At 41.4% G+C, this 24,219-nt stretch overlaps 2 protein-coding genes and 2 long non-coding RNA genes across 5 annotated transcripts in view; 1 reads left to right on the top strand and 3 right to left on the bottom strand.

Annotated features, from left to right (window-relative positions):
* Positions 1-1,483: 1,483 nt before the first annotated feature.
* Positions 1,484-4,254, bottom strand: LOC118406495. The gene is made up of 4 exons (XM_035806554.1): positions 3,979-4,254; positions 3,722-3,816; positions 3,398-3,504; positions 1,484-2,805 (listed from the first exon to the last, which is right to left on the bottom strand). Exons 1-4 carry the CDS (start codon positions 4,252-4,254, stop codon positions 1,484-1,486), a joined length of 1,800 nt encoding a protein of 599 aa, XP_035662447.1.
* Positions 4,255-10,184: 5,930 nt separating this feature from the next.
* LOC118406842 lies at positions 10,185-12,665 on the top strand. Its single transcript, XR_004830089.1, has 2 exons — positions 10,185-10,277; positions 10,986-12,665. It is a non-coding gene; the product is annotated as an uncharacterized LOC118406842 (long non-coding RNA).
* Positions 10,252-15,819, bottom strand: LOC118406841. The gene is made up of 2 exons (XR_004830088.1): positions 15,523-15,819; positions 10,252-11,999 (listed from the first exon to the last, which is right to left on the bottom strand). It is a non-coding gene; the product is annotated as an uncharacterized LOC118406841 (long non-coding RNA).
* Positions 15,820-17,308: 1,489 nt separating this feature from the next.
* Positions 17,309-24,219, bottom strand: part of LOC118406635 (zinc finger protein 184-like) — a 220,146-nt gene continuing 213,235 nt past the window's right edge. Inside the window, exons 3-4 of one of the 2 annotated variants that reach the window (XM_035806846.1) lie at positions 22,349-22,432; positions 17,309-21,907 (exon numbers count right to left, since the gene is read on the bottom strand). In XM_035806846.1, coding sequence (XP_035662739.1) covers positions 18,228-21,905 — 3,678 coding nt within the window. In that variant the 5' untranslated portion in view covers positions 21,906-21,907; positions 22,349-22,432 and the 3' untranslated portion in view covers positions 17,309-18,227. The remainder of the gene's footprint in view (positions 21,908-22,348; positions 22,433-24,219) is intronic. The other variant, XM_035806845.1, reaches the window with a different exon arrangement.

Genomic DNA, 24,219 nt, shown 5'->3' with positions numbered 1-24,219 from the left:
TCCAGGCGGCACCCAAGTTGTTTAGTGACGAGGTGATATCAGGATGTGCGGTGTTCTTACCATAGATACTCCGCTTCATCTGTAGTGACTGTTCGTGATAGCTGACGGCCTTTTTGTAATCACCAAGGCTCATGCAGGAGGCACCCAAATTGTTTAGTGACCCAGCGACAACAGGATGTGCAGTGTCCTTACCATAGATACTCCGCCACATCTGTAGTGACTGTTCGTGATAGCTGACGGCCTTATTGTGATCACCAAGGTTTATCCAGGCGGTACCCAAGTTGTTTATTGACATTGCGATATCAGGATGTGCAGCGTTCTTGTCATAGATACTCCGCATCATCTGTAGTGACTGTTCATGATAGCTGACGGCCTTTTTGTAGTCGCCAAGGTTCCTCCAGGCGATACCCAAGTTGCCTAGTAACGAGGCGATACTAGGATGCGCGGTGTCCTTACCATAGATAGTCCGCAACATCTGTAGTGACTGTTCATGATAGCTGACGGCCTTTTTGTAATCACCAAGGTTCCTCCAGGCGTACCCCAAGTTGTTTAGTGACCCAGCGATAGAAGGGTGTGCAGTTTCCTTACCATAGATACTCCTCATCATCTGTAGTGACTGTTCATGATAGCTGACGGCCTTATTGTAATCACCGAGGTCCCTCCAGGCAAGCCCCAAGTTGTTGAGTGACCCAGCGATATAAGGATGTGCAGTGTTCTTACCATAGATACTCCGAAACATCTGTAGTGACTGTTCGCGACAGCTGAGGGCATTTTTGTAATCACCAAGGTTCCTCCAGGCAGCACCCAAGTTGTTTAGTGACGAGGCGATATCAGGATGCGCGGTGTCCTTACCATAGATACTCCGCCTCATGTGTAGTGACTGTTCATGATAGTTGACGGCCTTTTTGTAATCACCAAGGTGCCTCCAGGCGAGCCCCAAGTTGCCTAGTGACGAGGTGATATCAGGATGCGTGGTGTCCTTACCATAGATACTCTGCATCATCTCTAGTGACTGTTCGTGATAGCTGACGGCCTTTTTGTATTCACCGAGGTCGCTCCAGGCGACACCCAAGTTGCCTAGTGATGAGGCGATATCAGGATGCATGGTGTCCTTACCATAGATACTCTGCATCATCTCTAGTGACTGTTTGTAATAGCTGACGGCCTTTTTGTGATCACCAAGTTTATGACATGCTATACCTAAATCGGAAAGTGTTCGGGAAATGTAAAGATGTATGGACGATTCGCCAAATCTGGAAAGACAGTTCTGCAGAAGTTTTTCCAAGCATGTCTTCATGTTTTGGTAATCACACAGACTATCGTATACCTGTGACTTTAGTTGCAAAGAATTGTCAAATAAGGTAAAAGGAACCTCTGGCGACTCGATCATCTTTGAGACAAAACGCTTCAAAGGTGTTGCTGTGTAGTAGTATCTCATGAGCTGTTTGTATTGAGATGTAAAACACTTTCCCTAGTCTTTCCTCTAATCTGTTTCTGTCGGCATTGACGATAATGCTGACATGTTTTCAAGTTGGCCGTGATTGTGCATGTATGTCCGCAGCCTCAGTTCTGCTGAGATGCTGACCATCACCATCAAGTGATGCGCGTTCTCTTTGTTGATGACACCATTCTTCTGCATCTTTTTAATGGTCTCCCAGATTGTCGTCGGCTGTATTTCGTGCAAAAGTGCCCAACATGACACAGCAATGCTTGAAAATCGATAGATTTCTTTCTTTACATTGAGTAGACTGGCACTCAAGACCTGTCTTTCAAAAGTTGGGGAATTCTCTTTCAATATGGTATTTGCCAGTAACAAGGGGATTTTGTTATTGTCTTCTTGCAGTAGCCTAGTCCATAAAGCCATATATTCATCAATCAGCTTCTGCTCCCCTGTAATTAGATAAACATTTCCCAAGACACTGGCAAGATGGTAGCCCTTCTTCAAATGGAATGTTACATTGTCTTGCAGAAGTTTTGTCATGTTGCTCGGTGTGCGGATAAGTTCACATGTTTTACCCCTGCCCAGTGGAGTCTTACATGCATGCGGCATGGCTCCATCAAACGAAAACCCACGCGGTGTGACAGAGTCGTAGTACCAGTTGTCAAGTGGGTTTTCTGAGTTGAAATCATTAAGCGACTTAATAGCCAAAGATGGGAGAATGGTTTCTCCCAGATTGATCACTTTAAGATGTAGGTAGTGAGTGAGGTTGCGAAAATACTTGATGTTGTTGTCTGTTTCCTTCTCTATCAAAATGGCAAATTCCAGATCAGAGTACGGTGTTAGTAACCCTGTGGCCTGTGAACCCAAGCCGATCATGGCGTACTTGCAGGGAGGAGGACCCATTACCCCCATACATTCATCTATAAGCCCAACTATAAACTTTCTTCGTTGATGAATAATTGTTTCGAACAATGCCTTGATTGCTTCTGCCCTCTTTCTCTCCATTTCTCTGATATGTGAGTCATCCTCATCAAGGCTGTAAGGGTCGACCTCTTGTTCAATCTTTTTTATCTCTTTTTCTACTTGATGTCTATCTTCCTTCAACATCGTTTTGTGTTTCTCTATGTCTTCGGTATCTGCTGTTTGTGTGATACCAAACACGTGCTTAACAAATGACTGGGTTATTAACTGGATTTTCTGTTCGATGTTGCCTTCTCTTTTTGATCTTACCAGTGCTGCGTTACAGAGTGCTGCTGCCTTGGTAAAATCATCGCCGTCTTTTGATTGTGTTCCTCGCTTCAGGTAGACATCGCTCAAATTCAGAAGGGGCTCCCCCTCTTTGCAGTATTGACCTTTATCCGACTCTGTATAAAATGTAATTATTATATAATCAATTTCCAACTTTTCTCGATGACCAAATAAATTTTCTATTCATTTTTGTGCATCATTCATAACACACGTTGTTATTACATATAAAACGTTATAAGGTTAACTTTGTTTCAAAGTATAGCTTCTGTTTGACGACGATGGGGGAGGACATCTCACCCCACTGATACTGTGAACAACAATAATCGAAGACTTCAAAGTCCTCCGTGAATTTCTTAATGCTATTGCCCTAGCCATCACAGACGTTGCAGGTCCTCCCATCCCTGCTTCCCCTTCTCAGACGGGAACACCCGTCAGGGACGGCTGTCTAGCTGCCATTTGACTATACATTGTACCACACTACTTTCAGGAATGGAGGTGTCGGTCTAAAATGCTACATTTCTAGTGCAGTACCTGAAAAAACTGCTTGGGGCCCAAAATGTTTATGTTTTAAACTCAACCTCAAACTTCCCAAATGCCAAAATTCATACATGCGAATAAAATACAAATATAAGACATATACATTTGTACAGCCAAAAACAACATCCCCGTTGCCATTAGGCCCTTTGAAAAAGTACTTTCATCACTCACCTTTTCCATGAACTCGCTTGAGCGCAGCTGCAAAGTGTTTTTCTGCAGTGTCCAGGTCTCCTGTCTGCAGGGCCCTGCAGCCCTCCTGCAGCTGTTCTTGGTATGTGCTGTTGGAAGCATGACATAACATACTGTTCAAGAGCTCAAGTATGTGAACGTGATAAGATGTTATTGCATTATTGCACATAAGGTACATGTCTGTCTGTATTTATGATTGATTTGTTTATATCAGTCTTTTGTGGTTCATCACAGTTTGTTATCAGTATATTATCTCTGACGTAGTTTCTTTTACTTATCATTATGAAGTACCAAAATGTCACAAACCTATCAATGTCTCCTTCTTTCTCACTGATGTTTATGAGTCCAGCATTGCCCTTTTCTGCAGTAATTCTGTGAAGATACCCTGACTTTTCTCGCTTCTGTAAAGATATAGTTTAAGAATGGAGATTATGCAAGTTTTTCATGGACTTTTGACCACTGAATTATTTGCAAATCAGTATTAAAAATTATACTGACGTGTCAAAAACGTGGTGTGTAAGACTAATATCAGACAAAGATAGTTTATCTCCTTGACTACTGACCTTTCTTTCCATTTTCTTGACTTTCTCCGCGTACTTGATGCGATGCTTCAGTGTTTCTCTGCCATCTGAATCTTCGCATCGGTCCAGTGCTGCTTGATACAGACCAGTTGCTTTGGTTAAGGCTGTGTTGTCACTGCCTGCCCTTCCATTCTCTAGGTACACATCTCCTAGGCTCTTCAGAGATTCTACCTCAAGATGACTGTTTTTACTGATGATTGCTTTAACTACAAAACTTGTATAAGCTTCAACTAAGGGTTCCACTCCGTGTCCTTTCATCTTGGTCTTCTTGTACACTTCTTGGAGTGCCGTTGCCACAGCCAATGTGATGTTACGTGATATCTCAATTCCTGATTTCGTAGGTATTTGACCGTGCACTAACTTTGTACATTTCTCTGCATACTTGATGCGATGGTGTATCACTTGTTTTTCTTCCTCATTGCTACAAAACCGGAACAGTACTTTGTACAACGAACATGCCTGGTTAAAGTTCTTCTTCTTATGTCTATTTTTCTTTGCTTTGAGTAGGTACAGATCTCCAAGACTTTTCAGTGCCTCACATTCCAACACCTCATCTTTAGTACTGATGGCCTGAATCAGCTTACGTGCGTACCCCCTCTCTACAACATCCAGATTTGAACCACTCCTGAATATCAGGTCTAATTCGCGAAATTCGCCTGCAACCGTCGACATTTTTTTGGTTTGCCTTTTGCATGTTGTTTCTTTTAATTTACCACTTAAAAGTTTGTATAATATTAGAAACAAATCCATCCAATATGATTTGAAATAGATCATTACAGAACATATGAATATAGATAAATATGCCAACATATTCAGCTGCTTAAACGGTATCGAGAAGGTACTGACGGCTCCGCTCCTGGGTCGTCGCCAAAAAGCGTATTGAGAAGACTTGTGAAAGGCGGTTGATGACTGCATGCACTAAGGATGCATGAATACCTGGAGATTGAAGAACCACATGTTTTATCCTGGTTATCCATAGTTTGTTTTTATAGAAACCAATTTAGACAATCCTGAGTCATACCGTTGTTCCGACCTACACAAACAAACTCACAAACAGGACTATAAGCAAACACAGCATACGCGAACTTGAACATACCTACGGGAAACCTGTCATGGAATTGCCCTGTCTAAAGATGACGTGGCAGTTTCGGACATAACGAGACAGCAGGTCGAAAATGTACCTATCAGTTCTTACGACCGAAGGTTTGGACCTGCACACACACAAAAACAGATAGACAAACAGGCACACCTACCATGTTTGCAATGGAACACCTGTTCGCCAGTCTACAAACAAAAGCTCTACAACCGTCTTTAATACTGACGTTTTGTCGTGAGTAGATTCTGTCTATTCTTCATGTAAACGACACTACAGGTTAGAAACAACAGACCAGATATTACTTTCTTGTTGCATTAAATGTACCTTGTTCAACATCACCGTCATACACACCTGTTCAGTCTTGTCAGTTCTGTGTTGTCCCCAGTACTATATTGTAGAATAGGAATTGAGGCCTACCCAGTATCAAATTCGTCTTTAATCTTCGGATGAGGGGACTGACTATTGAGACCGAAAACATGGTCATAACAAAAAGCGGAAGTCCCCAGTTGTGACCGTACCTGCTTGTCCCACGAGGGGGCGTCTGCGAAGAGGGATTCCCCTTGGAATGTTCCATTTGGAAAGTATGGGTAAATAATATGTTTTGTCTTAGTTTGTATGAGAGTTGGTATGAGAGAACAGAATTCACAATATTCATTTGCTAGTCTAGATCCAGAGTCATACCGTTTCTATACAAGCGGGCTCGCAGACTAAGACCCAACATACGTGAAAACATACCGACCTGTCATGGAATTCCCCGTCTGGAGATAACGTGGCAGTTTCGGACTTGTGCATAGATCATATTTCATGATAATATAAAGAAAAAACAGACCATAAATTGCTAACAAATACAAAATTGTAGGCAATTGTCATCTCAGTGTGTCACCTTAACTGAGACAATTGAGGTCGAAAATGAATAAGTTGTTCCTGCAACCTAACTGGGGTTTGGAACGTCCTTTCTTTAACTGACCCCCGACACACACACCACCACCACCACACACCCACTATGTTTACGAAGGAACAAATGTACGTTTATTATTCTACAAGATTCGCCTTTATATGTAACAAGAACGTCTCAAGTGTCGTGAATAAATACTGGACATTCTTCATATCATCAACAGTAGGTGTTAGGCCGGAAACTACTGTTCAAATATTTCGTTCTTGTTCCATACATCAAGGATATCATCAAGGATCATTACTAACAACGTCATTCATACACACCTGTTGAGTCTTGTATGGTCTGTTGTGTTGTCCTCAGTACTGTTAAAACTTAAGAATTGATGCCTGCGTAGTGTCGAACTCGTCTTAACCTTTGGATTCGGAGGTTCAACTGACTATTGAGCCCGAAAACATTTTCATAAAAACTGCGGAAATCCCCAGGTGTGGCCGTACCTGCTTGTCCCACGAGGGGGCGTCTGGGAAGGGGGATTCCCCGCGGACTGTTCCATTCAGAAACGGGAAATACGGAGGGGATAGAACATGCGTTTTTGTCTTAGATTTCTCAGTTGGTATGAGAGAATAGAATACACAATATTCATTTGCTTGTCCCAAGGAGATCGAATTTCTATTTATTGTCACCTTATCGTCTTTATTCAATAAAGTGACAATTTGAATAGTTTGCATTTCATTGTCTACATCTCTAAACTAGAGTTCGGGGACCTCATACCTCCATGAAATGTTTACTGCTTTTTTGTGGATGGTATGTATGTTTATATTCGGTTGTATTTGAGAGTCATGATATAATATAAATGTTATGGGAAAGTAGTGGTGTATTTATTTAATGACACAGAGGATATCCATCTGATTAGTCATTATCAAAATGTGACACTTAATTGTGTAATGTGCGTTTAAGAGGTCGACGGCATATGGTAGCGTGGTGTTCCTTAAGCTTGATGTTTGGCATTTAAAATGTCTAAGGTTGTCAGCATTATTGAGGTTCGACTATGTGCCTCAGAGCTGTGTGGTGGGAGGAAGTTGGGAAACTCAGAAAGAAGAAGGGATGTGGCCAACTTTAGTCAGATGGTGATTTGATTTTCCACCAATATGTCATAACATCAGCTGTTCACACGGTACAAAAACGAGATGTACACTTTCCTCTGACAGCCCTACACCAACTGTAAGATGAATACATGTACTTGGCGCCAACCCCGTTTGCTAAAAAACAAGTACCATTGGCTACGAAAGAGACAACTAACAACTGTCCCTTATCGTAACAACATCAGAACATCTGTATCGCCCATAAAACTTCTGACACCCAACCCAGATGAGAGGACCTAATGGCATTTTAATCACCATGTCACTCAAATCAGCAGTACAGTATGTGAGACATCCATACCTGTTAAGCATTATCATTAAATGTACCTCAACTTCTTACAATTATACTTTAACGCTTCACATCTCCATGATATCCTAAGCAGACATAAATAAAACTAATTATCATATTAAAAAAACTCGGGGTTCCCCAAACAGCTGTCACCTCACCATCTGCTTGGAGCTAAGCCCATTAACAAACACATAAAGCACGATGCCTGTACCAATATATCTCAACTATAGGGGTGATTTCTGATATTATTACATCGATTATAACGACAGATACGGCTCCCAAAATCTCATCGATTCGAGCTTTTATCACACCCCACCAACACAACAAGTATGAAACCAATCCATCCAACCGTTCTTGAGTAATCATCTACACAGACAGAGACACATAACAGAAAATATAACCTCCATTCCATGGAGGTAATTACTAAGCTACCTATATAGTACATACCCAATAACACTGGGAAATCAGTGGTTCCTTTCTTCAGTTCTATTCGTTGAAAGACTTTAACAAAAAAACACCCCAGCAGTTCCAGACTAAGCTGCTAGGTAGCCTAGACCTACACCACTTCGTCTTTATATGAAAAGTTATCTGCCAAAAAGATCAAGACTATAGCCTGCCCAGGTTTTTGTTGCAATACCGAGGTCACAAACCAGGGGGCCCAAATTCGATCTTGACCTTTGTCTTCCTAAGACCTACCCACATACCAAATATCATTACAATCCATTCGAAAGATTCCAAAGGTATGCAGAAACACATCAAACATTCGGAAACACAGACACGCAGGCCCAAAACGATACCTCCATTTTACCTGGAGGTAACAACTATCAATCCCAGGCCATATTCAATGATCAAGAGTAGCCAGGAGGGATGCCAATCAAGAGTTGCAATAACAGACTTTGCATGGTAATAAAATATGACCAGATAACAAACTAGAAAGGCCGACATTTGCTTAAGAGCAAATACAGCATATTTCAGCCATACCCCTTCCCACGCAACATTGGACTGTTCCAAATCACCCCTGCGCAAAAATGGAACATCCTCTTAACAGTACATTATCCCCCAAAGTGGACTGGTATTGTGAATTGATTCCAGGTAAAAACAGAGCTTGCTTCTATTTTTCAGAAAATGACAATAATCACACCTTCCATTCAGAAAATTTTCATCATGACTGAAAATTGTTGAATGACTTCATGTAATGTCATTAACAATTTTCAGTACGATAACTAGGTGTAAGTTTAAAAAAGTATAAGCTCCTTGTGATGTGGGTACATTTATTATTGCAGTGAACTTTTTTTATTCAAGTAGGGCATACGATTTAATAATTATCAAGCAGGTGCAGGTACTGTAGGAGCGTTTGTTTTCTTCAAGCTGTAAAACTGTTAAACTGTTTTACTTTGTATGCAATCAGCCATCGAGCCTATTCTTATTCTAGTTTAACAACTTCCTGCCAGACCCGGAAGATACGATTGAACCTTGTTCGAGGATTTATTTTCGTCTGTCTGGTCAGTCTGTTCATACCCTGGCGCTGAGAGTGTTTTATTGGGCTGAAACTCTGGCAGTTTAAAGTTACTTACAATTTAAATGTTCAAAGTTTATGTCAAACAACAACAGCACTAGGAAATGTGGCCACTATAGACAGGTGGTCACTATAGAGAAAATGCTGATCTATTGACTAGGAGCCATACGTTACACATGATTTCAGTACACTGATCATTAATCATATAAACATTGCACAGGTAAGCCAATTGTTTAGATGTACAATTAAGTTCAAATAATTCTGAAGAGAAATATTGATGAGAAAATAATCATTCTCGCCACTGTCTAACTTATAATTACGTATCAAAACTAAACGCAGATTTTCTAACTAACGCACCTTTCGCCGACTTCATCAAAGGACCGCCGGCTATCAATCAAACACGGCTGTTGATTAGACTTAGAGTTTCAAACAGTCATGTGCTGTGTGCCAGTTGACAGCGAACTTCATGCTACGTGATGTTTTACATTGCTTGGACCTTCTTTCCTACAGCGGTGCTTCTACAAAATATTTAGACTGTAACACTGAGTCCCACATGTTTTATAGAATAGAATTTGACGCAGAACAGCGTTTTTTGCTGGGTATTTTTCTTGAAACATGTCCATGGGAATATCAGCGAGGCGGCGACGTAAGGATATCAGACCGTCAACAAAAGTCGCACGGCGGCTAACGGCGCAGCGAAGATACTAGCGCTATAAATAAGCGCTTCAACTAAGGATGGCAACCCGTACAATATTTTTGTATACTGTTGAGCTAAGTAAAGTTGTTTATGAGGTTTTAGTTGTCTTTGAAGCTTTGACCCGAAATATTCTAAAGTCAAACTGCTGAAGAGAAGTAAGTGACTGCTACGATTATCGTAGATATGGCCCTAAAAAAACTGATAAAAGAAGCCTTCTCAATAGTCTAAAATGCAAGAGCTTCCGGGGGGGCTTCGCCCACCTGGGTCCCCCCACAGTGGCCCTGCACCTGGACCCCGCCAGGGACATTTGGCGGCCCCCGGACCCCTGTCCGACGCTTTGAAAAAATCCTGGCGAGAAGTCTGTACGGCCTGAGTCTTCAAGTTAACGTATTGTGTGGTCCCGCTTATGAATATTAATTAGCCTTCGCTTTCCTCTTCGCTGATTGGCTGAACCATTAATTGAATTAACTCTTCCTGCCGGCTAGACGCAGGTGCAGATGTCGGCTCTGTGGGGTGAACGTCCGAAAGGTCATGGCATGGAGAACGAAAGAAAACCAATTTCTGCATCACACTAGTTACCCCCCCTCCCCAATATGCGCACACAATAACAACACATGACACTTGTCTGGGGGGAGAGCGCCGCCTGGTTCAGGTACGCCAGAAAAAGTTTAATGAGAAACTTTGCCGAAAGAGCAGACCAAAATCAATGAAAAACTCTTCTGTCCAAATACTTCGTGCATATCTTGCACTTCACAATTTTACCAAACAGAACAGCATCAAACATTGCCGAAATTAACTACCAAATATACAAACACAGTTTAACGTTGACATTTGTGCATGGCATAATAAACTTACTTGATATTACAACTAGAACATCGTCTGATACAACAATACATTGAACAACATTTTCTGACTATGTTGTTTGCCGGCTACGCAACCCCTAAAAAAACCTTCCATTGTGTTTGAAGGCCAAAAAAATAGGGGACGTACACCAGAGCCCATTGCAAAACAACTTCCTTCTCTGGGTTTTCTTGCTAAATCACATTTGCAAAAAAGAAGACACGGCAGTAGCTGTAGCAGTGGCGACCTCGAATGACTATCTCAGCTTGTCACTTCCTCTTATCCATTGTCTGCACTCGCACACCTGGATGCCACTCCCTCATTAGTCTTCACCTGTGTACAACACTTCACCTGCATAACATAACTGTGTTACTGCAGAAACGCAATTTCACGCTAATGACTACGTCAAACGCTAGAAATTGTGATTTTCTGCATCACACTAGTTACCCCCCCTCCCCAATATGCGCACACAATAACAACACATGACACTTGTCTGGGGGGAGAGCGCCGCCTGGTTCAGGCGCCGCATATTTTCGAAAGTACAAAGACAGGGAAGTTTATTTCACGCACATTTAAATATCTAAAGCCATCAAAACTGCGAGCCTTTCATGTAGTAGATCTTTCAAATTTCCCATCTACCATGTCGTTTGAAGAGTATCAGGAATTCCAGCATTCGCAGCTTCCGTCGCCCCTCCTGCTCTGAGGGAACGTAAACCAAAACATGAAACGTCCTGTACCACAGTCTTCCACAAATCTACTCTCCCTGGCTCTAGTGTGACTTAACCCTCCAGATGTCCTTATGTTCCAGCCATTCTTGCATTTACAGAGACCTCTGAAAATATAAAAATCATAAATCAAGTCAACTTCACCTAGTAGTCTGCAGTACTAAATGTTCTCAGGAACAGGACACGTTGTTTTGTTTAATCTTGTTATCCTATCTCCATTGTTCAGTCTTGCTAGACTAAAAAATTGTTACATGATATCTGAAAAGGTGCGTAATGTCTTGACAATCTTGGATGTCTCGCTATATCTGAAAAATCATGCATAACAGATCAATATCAAAGTTAATATGCGCATTGTATTCAAGTCTTCCTTGTCTCCATGCAAGGTCATCAACTTATTCAGGAGTTCTGTTGTGATTACTTCTTTCTTCACCTTCTTTCCTAGTAAACGTTTGGCTGCTCCTAAAACATTTCAAACAACTTAAATGTCAGTGAAGGATTCTAAGCCTGCTTGTACATGCGCCCATCGAATTCCGTAGAAAGCCTTTTCTACTGCTGCTAGGTATGAAGTTTCTTGCATCACCTCCAACAAGTACAATGCAACATACAAAGAGTGTGTAAACACAAGTACTTCTGAAAATTTCTTTGCAAAAGTTCTCCACCTACTAAATGCAAGGCTAAGTTGGTCAACAGTTCCAGGTGCTCTATCTGACATCACCACAGAGGCACAGACGTCACTTAGTCTGCCAGCGACTTCAAGTGCGGATGTTCTACATTCTTCAATTATTTCCAAAATCCTTCTTTCAGCACATCTGAAAAAGAATAAAACAATATCTTAAATGTATATCAAACTGATATTTCTTTTTCACTTCATTTTATCTGATTTACATGTTGAAAACATCATGGCATTAAATATATCTACCATTTACTTTCACTTGCCAACCTTTTCAACCAACTGTGAGATCCTTCTTCTCACAATATAGTCAAGAGACTTCAATGTAACGTCTTCCTACCATTGCCTATCAACTCAGGCTGGTAACGTAGCCAAGTGCGCGCCTTCAATATTACACTTTCCTACCATTGCATATCAACTCAGGCTGGTAACGTGTTCAAATGCCTTAATATTACTTCTTCCCACCATTGCCTATTAATTCAGGCTGGTAACGTGGCCAAGTGCCTTCAATGTTACCTTTCCTACCATTGCCTATCAATTCAGGCTGGTAACTTGGCCAAGTGCCTTCATTGTTACCTTTCCTACCATTGCCTATCAACTCAGGCTGGTAACGTGGCCAAGTGCCTTCAATGTTACCTTTCCCACCATTGCCTATCAATTCAGGCTGGTAACGTGGCCAAGTGCCTTCATTGTTACCTTTCCTACCATTGCCTATCAACTCAGGCTGGTAACGTGGCCAAGTGCCTTCAATGTTACCTTTCCCACCATTGCCTATCAATTCAGGCTGGTAACGTGGCCAAGTGCCTTCAATGTTACTCTTTCCTACCATTGCCTATCAATTCAGGCTGGTAATATGGCCAAGTGCCTTCAATGTTACTTCTTCCCACCATTGCCTATCAATTCAGGCTGGTAACGTGGCCAAGTGCCGCAAAAAACATTTTCATAGCAAACATGCCTTCCTGTAATCATTCCAGGCCAAAACCTTCAAATTGAAATACTTTATGTGGAAAATTTCTTCCATCTCTGTGGCCAAGCGCCCACAAATAATCAGTCAAAAAGACTTCAATATTGTGTTCTTACAATCACAGACTGAATTATCTACTCACATACATCAAGTGCCTATTTATCCATACTTTCATACATAACATGCAATATACAAGAATGCACTCAGTCAATCTCTTGCTGATGAACAAAAACGCAATATTGCTAATCCAATCTTCAAGTTTTACTTTTGTGGCATATTCCTGCCTCTGACGTACACCTTTTAGCAATTGGTTTCTCAAACACAATCACAAAGCATATACGCAACGCCAAAATTCTAAACGGCACTGCCTATTCTCCAAACCAAGTGTTTTTGCTCACACCATTAATAAATGGTTTAATTACAGGCAAGTCTATCCAGTCATTAACAATTTGTTCAAAATGTATCCCATCATGACACTGTATTGGCCAAATTGCAGCTGACCTCCAGAGGGGTACAATCAAAGTACCCGTAGTTTTACAATCTCTAAGATGTTTCAGTACTCCAGGCAACAGCTTCACAGGAGGATTCAACCAATTATTCATTTTGCACCAATCAATTGGAAAAGCATCAACTCCGTATGTACCTGAGCACCAGGTCCTAGAATTGAACTTCTTTACCTTTGTATTTAAGTGATTGGCAAATCTATCTATATCAAGAGGACTCCATTTCCTTTCCAAACATTGAAACAAACTACATGTGTTTTGTAACACATAATCATCACGATGAATAACTTACTCAACAGATCAGCTTTCTCATTTCTACTTCTACGGATCCAATCTATTTCTATTGTAATGGAATACAGTACACAAGTATCAAATATCTTCATAACGATATCCTGTAGTTCTCTTTAACACTTCCAGTTTTTACTATATACAGTGCAGTTTAACTATCACAACACCATTACACGGTTTGCCCAACTAATTATTCCTTAATTGAATTCATTACAGTAAAATTAGCCTACAGCTCTCTCCATATGGAGCTTTGCTGGCTTTCTTTGTGTGTACAAAATCCCTGAACACATTGTTGTTCACATTCAACAACAAAAACTCCATATCCAATACTAGAGGCATCAAAGTGCATTATCTTGCCATAATAACCAGTACTGTTTATATCATTCAGTTCAAGTTAACGTTCATTCCAAAAACTTGACGCAGACATTGCTCTGTCATCCAACTTGACAACATTATTCCAACTGTCTGGATTCAATAACAAATTAACATCACCAACACAAATAGTCATGGAATAATCTGCCCTACTATAGAGGCCAACTTCCATACAGGTACCACAAGATTACCCTTGTTTATCTCGATACAGACTTCTTTCAAACAGCCTTTGAGTTTACAAATTCTTCTCTCAGTTGCCTGCAAAATATATCTAATTAGACCAATTACTGTTCCGAGCCAAACCATGACTTTCTGAGGCTTCCAAACACATTTTGTAGGCTAGGTAGCCAATCAAAGCAGAGTAGATTTGTACATACTTTCAATTTTATTAGAATTACACATCTCATAATTTCTTGATTTTCCTAATCCATAAACTAAATATACAAACACGTTTTTCCTTCACTCCGCCATTTCTTTAATAATGGCTTCAACAATTTTGTGAACAGATAGCGCGCGCTCAACACCCCAAATGTCAATACACAAAACACGAAATTATCTTATATCCTGCAATATACCAACTAAAACCTAAAATTTTCTGTGCTGTGGAAAGATATCAATGTGGTGATATCCAGGCTTCAAGTCAAAAGAAACATACTCAATCTTTTGCAGCACTTGCGATACTAGTCTCAAATCTTCACATTTATATGTTCATTTGTAAACAAAGTAGTTCACATATCTTTCCATTAGGCTGAATCGAAACCGATAAGGGATTACCAACATACGGTACATCAGAAACTTCTTCAATACAGCCTAATTCTAACAATTCAAGTATAGCAATTTCAACAAACTCAGCATTCTTCTTAGCGCTGCATTGCTATCTTAAACAGCAGTAGCAGGTATATCTTCCAAAGGTATCTTATAACCTTCCTTTATCACATCTAATACCAATTCAGGAGCACCAATTTCATACCACTCATTCAAACATCTTCTTAGACGGTTCCTAACTGTCACTTTTTATTGACCTTCATACTCAAAATCTTTCAATAACATGAATTCTTCAGACGAAATTGCTCCAAGTCGTCGTTGAAATTACCATTTTCGAAAACTGAGGAATCTTGTCAAGTATCTAAATGTTCTGGCACAATAAAGTTACGGCATTTCAAAACAATTCTGTATCACTATTAACTTTACAGTTTCTTCCCCGTTGAATCTTAGGACAAATGAGTCGCCAATGACCCTCTTCCCAGTAGGCAAAACAGTTACCTGGTTTAATTGAATTATCTCGGAAGTTTGACTTCACACGAACTGATTATCAATGTTTTGAGGCTTCCAGAAAGGACGATATTTTCGGCTTTTCATCTCTCTGTCTTTCTTCTTGTTGTTAGCTCTGTATTCTGCTTTAGCGACACGCTTTTCATCATCTGTAACATCTGCAAGATTATTTTTCTTTATGTATTCTTGGACCATAGACCACCCATTTTGTGATTTCTCAGCCAAGAGAACCAATTTTTGTCGATAAGCAATCAACTCCTCACCTTTATGTAACTCGTCCGCCGCTTTATCCACTATTCCTGCGACCAGCAGCTTCTTAGCTTCCGTCAGATTCTCCTCCAGGGTCTGGGTAAACTCCAAGTTCTCCTCTTCTGCCATCCTGAACGCGTCTGATACAGCCACTTGCCGACAAAAAGAAGACACGGCAGTAGCTGTAGCAGTGGCGACCTCGAATGACTATCTCAGCTTGTCACTTCCTCTTATCCATTGTCTGCACTCGCACACCTGGATGCCACTCCCTCATTAGTCTTCACCTGTGTACAACACTTCACCTGCATAACATAACTTAACTGTGTTACTGCAGAAACGCAATTTCACGCTAATGACTACGTCAAACGCTAGAAATTGTGATTTTCCCCTAATATGCCTATCTATACCAAATGTTACTCATACCAGGGTACAGGGGTGCAAAAAATACCGTTATAAGACCGTCAACAACAGTCGCACGGAGCTAACAGCGCAGCGAAAATACCATCGCTAGCGTTTCAACTTCGAATAACAAGTTATAAGTACTGTTGAACTCAGTAACGTTAAAGTTTGTTTTTAGTTGCCTTTGACGGTTTGACCTGAAATAGTGTTACGCTAAACTCCTGAAGAGAAGTTAAGTGACTGCTGCGATTATCATAGATATGCCCCTAAGAACTGATACAATATAAAGCCTTCTGAATAGTCTAAAATGCGAGAGCCTTAGGCGGGCTTCGCTCCCCCTGGCGGGAACACTGCTATATACGGGATCATGAGGCCCCGCTTATGAATATTAATTAGCCTTTGGCCTCCTCTTCGCTGATTGGCTAGGTCTTTGATTCAATTAACTCTCCGGCTGACGCGCACAGGTGTGGCTCTGTGCGGGGTCACGGAAGGTCACGTCAGGAGGCCAAAAGAAAACAAATTTCCCCTCAGAAAAGTGCCAAAATTAATCATTTTAAAGTTGTTTATGTCAAAAATTTTACTTGAATCTTGTTACCAAGTATCTAATGCCTATCTATACCAAATTTCAGGTCATTTAATTGTAATACCAGGGTACAGGAGCCAAAAGTGTCCTTTTTTGGTCAAAAATTGGCCAAAAATCGCAAAAATAAGCATTTTGTTGCACTGTACACCAAAAGTATTATTGAATTTACATGGAGGGATTATCAAGGCACATCTGTGTCAATTTTCAGCTCATTCGGTTGCAATACCAAGGTACAGGAGCCAAAAGTGTCCTTTTTTGGTCAAAAATTGGTCAAAAAATCGCAAAAATAAGCATTTTGTTGTACTGTACACCAAAAGTGTTATTGAATTTATATGAGGACATTATCAAGGCACATCTCTGTCAAATTTCAGCTCATTTGGTTGGAATACCAGGGTACAGGGGCCAAAAGTGTCCTTTTTTGGTCAAAAATTGGTCACAAAATCGCAAAAATAAGCATTTTGTTGTACTGTACACCAAAAGTGTTATCGAATTTATATGGGGGCATTATCAAGGCACATCTCTGTCAAATTTTAGCTCATTTGGTTGTAATACCAGGGTACAGGGGCCAAAATATACAGTTTTGGTCTAAAATTGACCAAAAAATCTCAATAAAATCATTTTAGAGGCAGATATGAAAAAACTGAGAAAAAAGCATCAAGGTATTGGCCCACTCTACCCCTGTGCCAAATTTCAGGTCATTCGGTCCAGGAACGGCGGAGATGAATCACTTTGAAGATTTGACAGGAGAAAGAAAGAAAGAAAGAAAGAAACATTACGAATACAATATATTTCACCATACTATGTATGGCTGAAATATAAATATCCCCCAAAAATGATTTATTGCTTCATAGGTGACACAAATCAGTCAACACCTACAATGTTATAAACAGTGGCAGGGGGGCTTACCCTAACAGGAAACACAATTTTTATCTCACTTGTAACAACATTGAATCTACAAACTATCAATACCGACCAAAATGAAAACATTTGCACTGACATTTTACATAATGCCATACACAGAACCTAGTTCTAGCTGTATTATGGAAAACAGAAAAACTATGATACTTATACAGGTAAGTATTGTCTATTTTGTTACAACTGATCTGACAAAAAATTCTGTTACAAAAACAGTAAAGCAAATATTAACACTGAAGAATGGAATATCACATTGACGAACATTAGTTTCAAATTGCAATATTTTAGAGGATATTGCAGTTTAAAACTACCACCCATCTATATGTTACCACAGATTAAGTACATACAGTTTGACTGTTAAGTTTGGAAGAAAAAGACTTCAGAATACTAAAGATAAACAAGGCAATCAAAGACAGCAGCATTTAGTCTAGTATTTCCCCTCACTCTAGCAGAACATGCTGTAAGTGCATTAAAGTTCGTGGGGATCTAATTCCACAGTAGCAGGAGTGTTCATGGCGGTTTTGAGGACATTGTAGCACCATATCTTGTAGCTACATACTTTAATGGAAAAATGTTTTGGGTGTTTTTGCGGTCACAGTGAAGCGGCCACTGCAAAACAAAACAAAAATCAGCAGAAACATTTCTGCATTTACAGTATACAGAAACTAAAACAAGGCAAGACACACACAAGACAAGCCTTTACTCCCTTGGAGTTTGGCAATGTAAAAAAATAGCATAAATTGCATGAAAGGCATTTCTAGGCAGTATTTTTTTACACAAATCTTAGGTTTTACTGTTTCAAAAGATGTGTCCATTCAATAATCATGATGCTCCATCCTCTTTGTTAGCCCTGTGAATTATTGCAGTGTGCTTAGATAAGGTAGACTTATCCGCTGTGCGGAAGTCGCACACCCCGCACATGTAGGGTTTCTCGCCTGTATGCGTTCTTTCATGTCTCCTAAGGTCGCCTGCACGAGCTGTCTGGTACCCGCAGACATCACAGCGGTAAGGTTTCACCCCGGTATGTTGAAACTTGTGCTTTGCAAAGTTCCATCTGTGTGGTGTCCTGTAGCCACATTCCCCACACACGTACGGGCAGTCAATGGTGTGCGAATATTTATGATATTTCATATGACCAGAGGCATTCGTTTTGTAACCGCACTCCTCACATATGTACTGCGAGTTGCTCTTCTCATCAAACAATGCAGACCGGTGCTCTGGATCCTTCGCGGGACTCCGAATTTTATGGATTTTCTTGTGTCTTTTCATTTCAGCCATCTTCGTGGTGGTGTAGCCGCAAACCTCGCACACACAGGACTGGTGGTAATACTGCTTGTGTTTCAAAAGATTGGAATTATCCGAACTTCGAAACCCACACTCGTCACACAGGTAGGGCTTCTCGCCTGTATGTGTTTTCCTGTGTCTGGTAACGCACGAAGACCTCTTCGAAGTGTAGCTACACTCTGGACAAGAGTACGTCTTTGCATGGCTCATCTTGTGGATGAGGAACTCTGCCCTTACGGTTGTGGTGTAGGCGCAGTTCTTACATCTGTACTGCTTCTTGACGTTCAGATGTTTCCTGATGTGCTTGATGAGGTTGGATTTGTCGGCAGCTCGGTATTCGCACTGCTTGCAATTGTACGGTTTTGCTCCGGAATGGATGATCATGTGTCTCACCAGGCAGTCTTTGCGATGCGTAGAATAGTCACAAATCTCACATAGGTAGAGATTTGCACTTCTAGGCTTGCCAGCTCTTTTGAGTTTGCCAGACTTCGAGTCTTTATTCTGGGGCTGACTACCTTTGGCAGATTTGACTGGGATGAATCCTTCAGGAGCATTGCCCTCTTTCCCTTTCAAATTTCTACCATCTGCATCAGTGATTGCTGTAGCATCGTCAATACTTACGGAATTCTTGTCCTCCATTTGCAATTGCTCTGTACCCTGTCCAACTTTGGAGCTCTCTCCTTTGTTATTTTCACCTTTAGACGTAGGGCTACCACGTTCAGAACTGTGATGGTTTCTGATATGCTTGAGGACATTGATCTTATAAGCCGTCCTGAATTCACACTGCAAACAGCTGTAAGGTTTCTTGCCTGTATGAACTGCAACTTTATGCCTAGTGATTTCTGACTTTTTCATTGAACTGTAGTTACACTGATCGCACTTATAAGGCAAGTCACCGGTGTGCATTACCATATGCTTATCAAGGTCTGATTTTTTTAGTGCCACATAGTTGCATTCGGCACACTTAAAAGACACTTTGCCGGTGGCGTGTCTTACTTTATGCCTGTCAAGGTCTTGTTTTCTATAGCTAGTGTAGCTACATTCTTCACACTTGAAGGGTTGGCCAACTTTGCCATCTCTTTCCATGTTGTCAGTCGGACAGGATCTTGAGACGTCTTCATCCCTAGACTGGCTGTCTTCTACATCTGTAGCCTTGCTTGAGTTAGGTCTTTGAGTCGTTTGGTTCTGGAATGACTCGTGTTCAGCAAGCTGCTTGAAGTTTGACTCAAGAGTTGATGTGTTGCTTTCACTCGTGTCAGACTCTTGTGCCTCATCTTCTTCTTTCTGTACACTAACAGCTTCTTCCTTGGCTTCAGTACCTTCATTGTTACTAACAGAGTCAGTTTGGCATACTTGTTTTGAGGTGTGCATCTTATCAAGACCTATATCTTCAGCTTCAACCTTTGAATAGTTCTCAATTTTTTCAGTAAGGTCAGCATTTCTCCTCCCAGACTTGTCAGAAAAGTTAGGTTCCCCACTTCCATGGGAAATAATGTGTGTAGCAAGGTCTGCTTTATCTGCAGTGCTGAAGGCACCCTCTTTACACTTATAAAGTCTGTCAATGTTGGCATTCTCCTTTGGACTGTCATGTACAGTACTGGGAAGACTTTTGCAACCTTTGTGCATTTTCTGCTGGTGTCTCAAAACATTACACTTCATAGCTGCCCTGAAGTCACACATCCCACATTTGAAGGGTTTTTCTCCTGTATGAGTCCTCAAATGCCTTTTAAAATCTATCCTTCTCCCTGTTCCATAGTCACATTCGTTACACTTGAAAGGCATGATGCCTGTGTGTCTGACCATGTGCGCGTCAAGGTCTGATTTTCTCAGTGTACCATAGTCACACTGGTCACACTTATAGGGTATGTTGCCTGTGTGTATTAGCTTATGCCTGGCCAGCTCTCTTTTTCTTCCTGTACTATAGCTGCATTCTGTACACTTGAAGGATTTGTCGACTGGAGTGGGGTCCATGTGTATTCTTAGCTTATGCCTGGCCAGATTTGCTTTCCTGAGGGTTCCATAGCTACAGTCATCACATTTGAAAGGCGCGTCACCAGTATGTCTTGTTTTATGCGAGACAAGGTGTGATTCCCTACGTGTACTGTAATCACATTGGTCACATGTAAAGGGCTTTTCTTCTGTGTGTTTTTCCTTAATATGTTTGACAAGTTCCCCCTTTTTTAGCGTACTGTATTCACACTGCTCACAGGCGAATGGCTTTGTTTGCATGTGAACTATTCCGTGTTTTTCTAAGTCTGACTTCCTGACTGTGCTATAGCTGCACTCATCACACTTGAAGGGGAGGTCACCCGTGTGTTTAACCTCGTGCCTGGCCAGGTCTCCTTTCCTAAATGTGCTGTAGCTGCACTCTCCACACTTAAAGGGTTTGTCACTTCTTCTGGCTCTTTTGCGGGCTTTTCTTTTTAGTATCTTGTCTCCTTCTTCACTAACAGACTCCTGTTTTGACGCAATCTTCTGTTGCAAGGAAGGTTCTTCATCATTCAAATCAGGACATGTATTTCTTTCATTGATCCTGTCATCGACTTCCCCATCTTTAGACGAGATATTCCAGCCGATATTCTCAGTAACCGTAGCACTGTCAGGTATAGCAGTGGTAGCCATGCCATCATCATCATTATCCTCACTACTACTATTCTCAATGGTGTACTGAGTGGGATCCACTTCCTCAATGGCAAATTCTACAGTCACTTCTGCACCTTCAAAAGTACTGCAAGAGGCAGGCAGACTGTCAAGTGTCTGAATAGCATCTACCGGCAACTGTATAGAGTTTGACAAACTTGTGACGTTCTGTACAATAGATTCAGGTATGGCCTGTAACTTGAAAAGGCTGCAAGGGACAGATGGAGTGGCCTGTACATGACTAGTTCCCTCTGTTCTCTGCAAAGGTAAACTAATAACAGTTGTACTGTTTTGTGGGCTGGATCCAGGCGTGGTCTCTACCTGTGGCATCTGGAGTACGTCCAAACTGTTGTCCAGATCGGCGCTTGCCCCCGCGCCCTCCCCGTGGTACTCTTGTTCCATCACATCCTGCAGGATCCTCAGCAGATGTTCCCTACAGTTTCCTGTGGTGCTGGTGTCTGTACTGATGTTCCTTCTCCTGAGTTCTGTAACCACCTCTTCCATATACAGCCTGGGTAACACAGCCAGGGTCACCTCTTGTGACAGGCCACGGAGATGCTCTTCCACAGTAGCCATCTCTGTATAAACAGTAACAGGAAGAGTTTTAAAAAGTAGACATGCATGCTGGTGCTGACCTATATAATGCTAGTTCACCTTTATCCGAGGAGTAACCAATATCCGTTGTTTTAAAATACACAGTATTTATCAAGGGTATCAAGTCGATGGTGGTTTCAAAACTGCAATATTGTGAAACTGTTACAATTTGAAACCAACGTCCATGGACTTGATATTGTAACATCCTTTTTTTTAAACAACGGATAAAGGTCAATTCGCGGATAAAGGTGAACTAGCGGTATAGTACGTGTACTATACTAGTAGTTCAAAGAATGCAGTGGTAGTGCTCCCTAATCTATTTTCATGATGACTTAATTTCTAAAAGGAGGTTTTCAGTCTTTTTAGTTTTCACTTCAGTGTAAACATTTCTGAAGTACAGCAGTAAAATAACTCTTGATAATTACTTTGGAAAGACAATCACAATGTCTTGGGTGGGGTGGGGAGGTCTCCATGAAAACCATTGCAATGTTTCAAGGTTTGCAGTAGTAACGGGAGGGGGCCATACTTCGACACCCGTTTTAAGTGGATGCGCATGGCTTTTGTCATTGTACATTTTACAGTGAACTCATCAAAAACAAGTTAAGATCTTGTATGCATCCATATAACTGTTATTGAAGCTGTACAGATATATATTTCATTTAACAGTAGCGTTCCGCCCTGTACTTTGACAGCGCACGAAACTTACGGCAGGTTTTCGGCTTGCGTCCTAGCAGAACGTTCCAACACAAAAAAGGGGTCCAAACTCCGACATAGTAACAAATGTTACCCTCGTTCTGTCCACTTTAGATGATGTTTAGGGAGCCCAGAGGTGACACAAGAGCGACTAGGAGACTGGAGTTGAGACGACGTGAACTGATCTTTATTTCTTTTCCCCGGCTACTCCCCGACGCATGCGTGTCGGCTCGGACTATCCCATTATCCATAAAGGGGGTTATTTCTACATGGCAACACTCTCCCCTCTTTTAAAGTCATCTCGGAACAATAACAATAAGAAACTGTTAATGAACACATATATATGGTTGTTTAGTACTATGAAAAATAAAGGATATATTCTATTCTATTCTCCTTTGCGTTAGCCTCTTTTTTTTTTCTTTAGCTTTGGCACCGATAACATCTTTAACCTTGGCACTGATAACATCTTTAACTTTGGCACAGATAGCATCTTCAATAAACTGGCTTCACTGCTACTAACAGAAGCTCCAACGTACTGACTGTTTTAGAACAGTTAACACAACATTAGGCCTGGTCTAAATTCTGAGCTGGAAGTCCTGCAGAGTCCACACAACTGGAATCCATCAGTCTCTTTGTTATCCATCAATAACCAACATACATGTCTCTCAAATATGGAATGATTTTCCACAATAACCTTGCATTTACTGTCCACAATATAATTGTCCCATGAGACTCTTCTCATTCAGCGGGTAATCCACAGGCACAGCGGCACTGGTGCAGCGGGTAATCCACAGGAATAGTAATATCCACAATAACAGCAGGTAATCCACAAGAATAGTAATCCACTGCAGTTCACAGTCTACACGAATAACAGGTACTCCATCCCCTTAGCTGGGCGCGTACATGCGAATTATCGGTATTAACTGTCCACAGTGAAGGCACGACTGATATAATTGCCCAGGATACCCTGCTCCCGCGTTCCACATGTTCAGTGGCCATGGTGTCCCCACATTCCACTCTGCTGCATTTACTGTGTTCACCGTTGGTACTCTCAAGTAGCCTGGTTGGCCACCCACATCATATGTGAGAGTCCGTGGTGGTCTCCTATTTCGTCTTGGTCTGTTCTCTTCTACTTCTGCTGGTTCTGGAACCTCCTCAGCACCCTGAGACACACAGGGCTGGTCCTCAGACTCAACTTCACCGTCAGTTTCTTCATCCCTTTCACTACCTGTACTTCCTCTCTGGTCTTCTTGTTCAGCTCCAATTTCGACTCTGTTGTCTGCAAGTTCTTCTTCCTCATTATCACTCCTCTTGTCCTCTCTTTGAGGTGTTTTCCCTTTGCTCCAGTTGTCCACTGGAACCTCTAGAGGCAGTCCGTCACACGGTAGTAGCATATTTCTATGCAACACTCTTGACCTTCCTTCTCTGCATTCTGGGCGTACCTCATACACTGGAATATCTTTCCCCTTCTGCTTCACAATGATGTGGACTTTGTCCTCCCAGTGGGAACGCAACTTGCCCGGTCCTCCTCTGTCCGTCATATTTCGAACAAGGACCCGGTCACCACTGGACAAACTGAGACCGTGCACCTTTCTGTCGTACT

This window comes from Branchiostoma floridae, chromosome 19 (assembly GCF_000003815.2).
Source record: "Branchiostoma floridae strain S238N-H82 chromosome 19, Bfl_VNyyK, whole genome shotgun sequence".
Taxonomy (NCBI): Eukaryota; Metazoa; Chordata; class Leptocardii; order Amphioxiformes; family Branchiostomatidae; genus Branchiostoma; species Branchiostoma floridae.
Note: the sequence above shows the minus strand (reverse complement) of the source record. Positions and strands in the feature narration are given on the sequence as shown.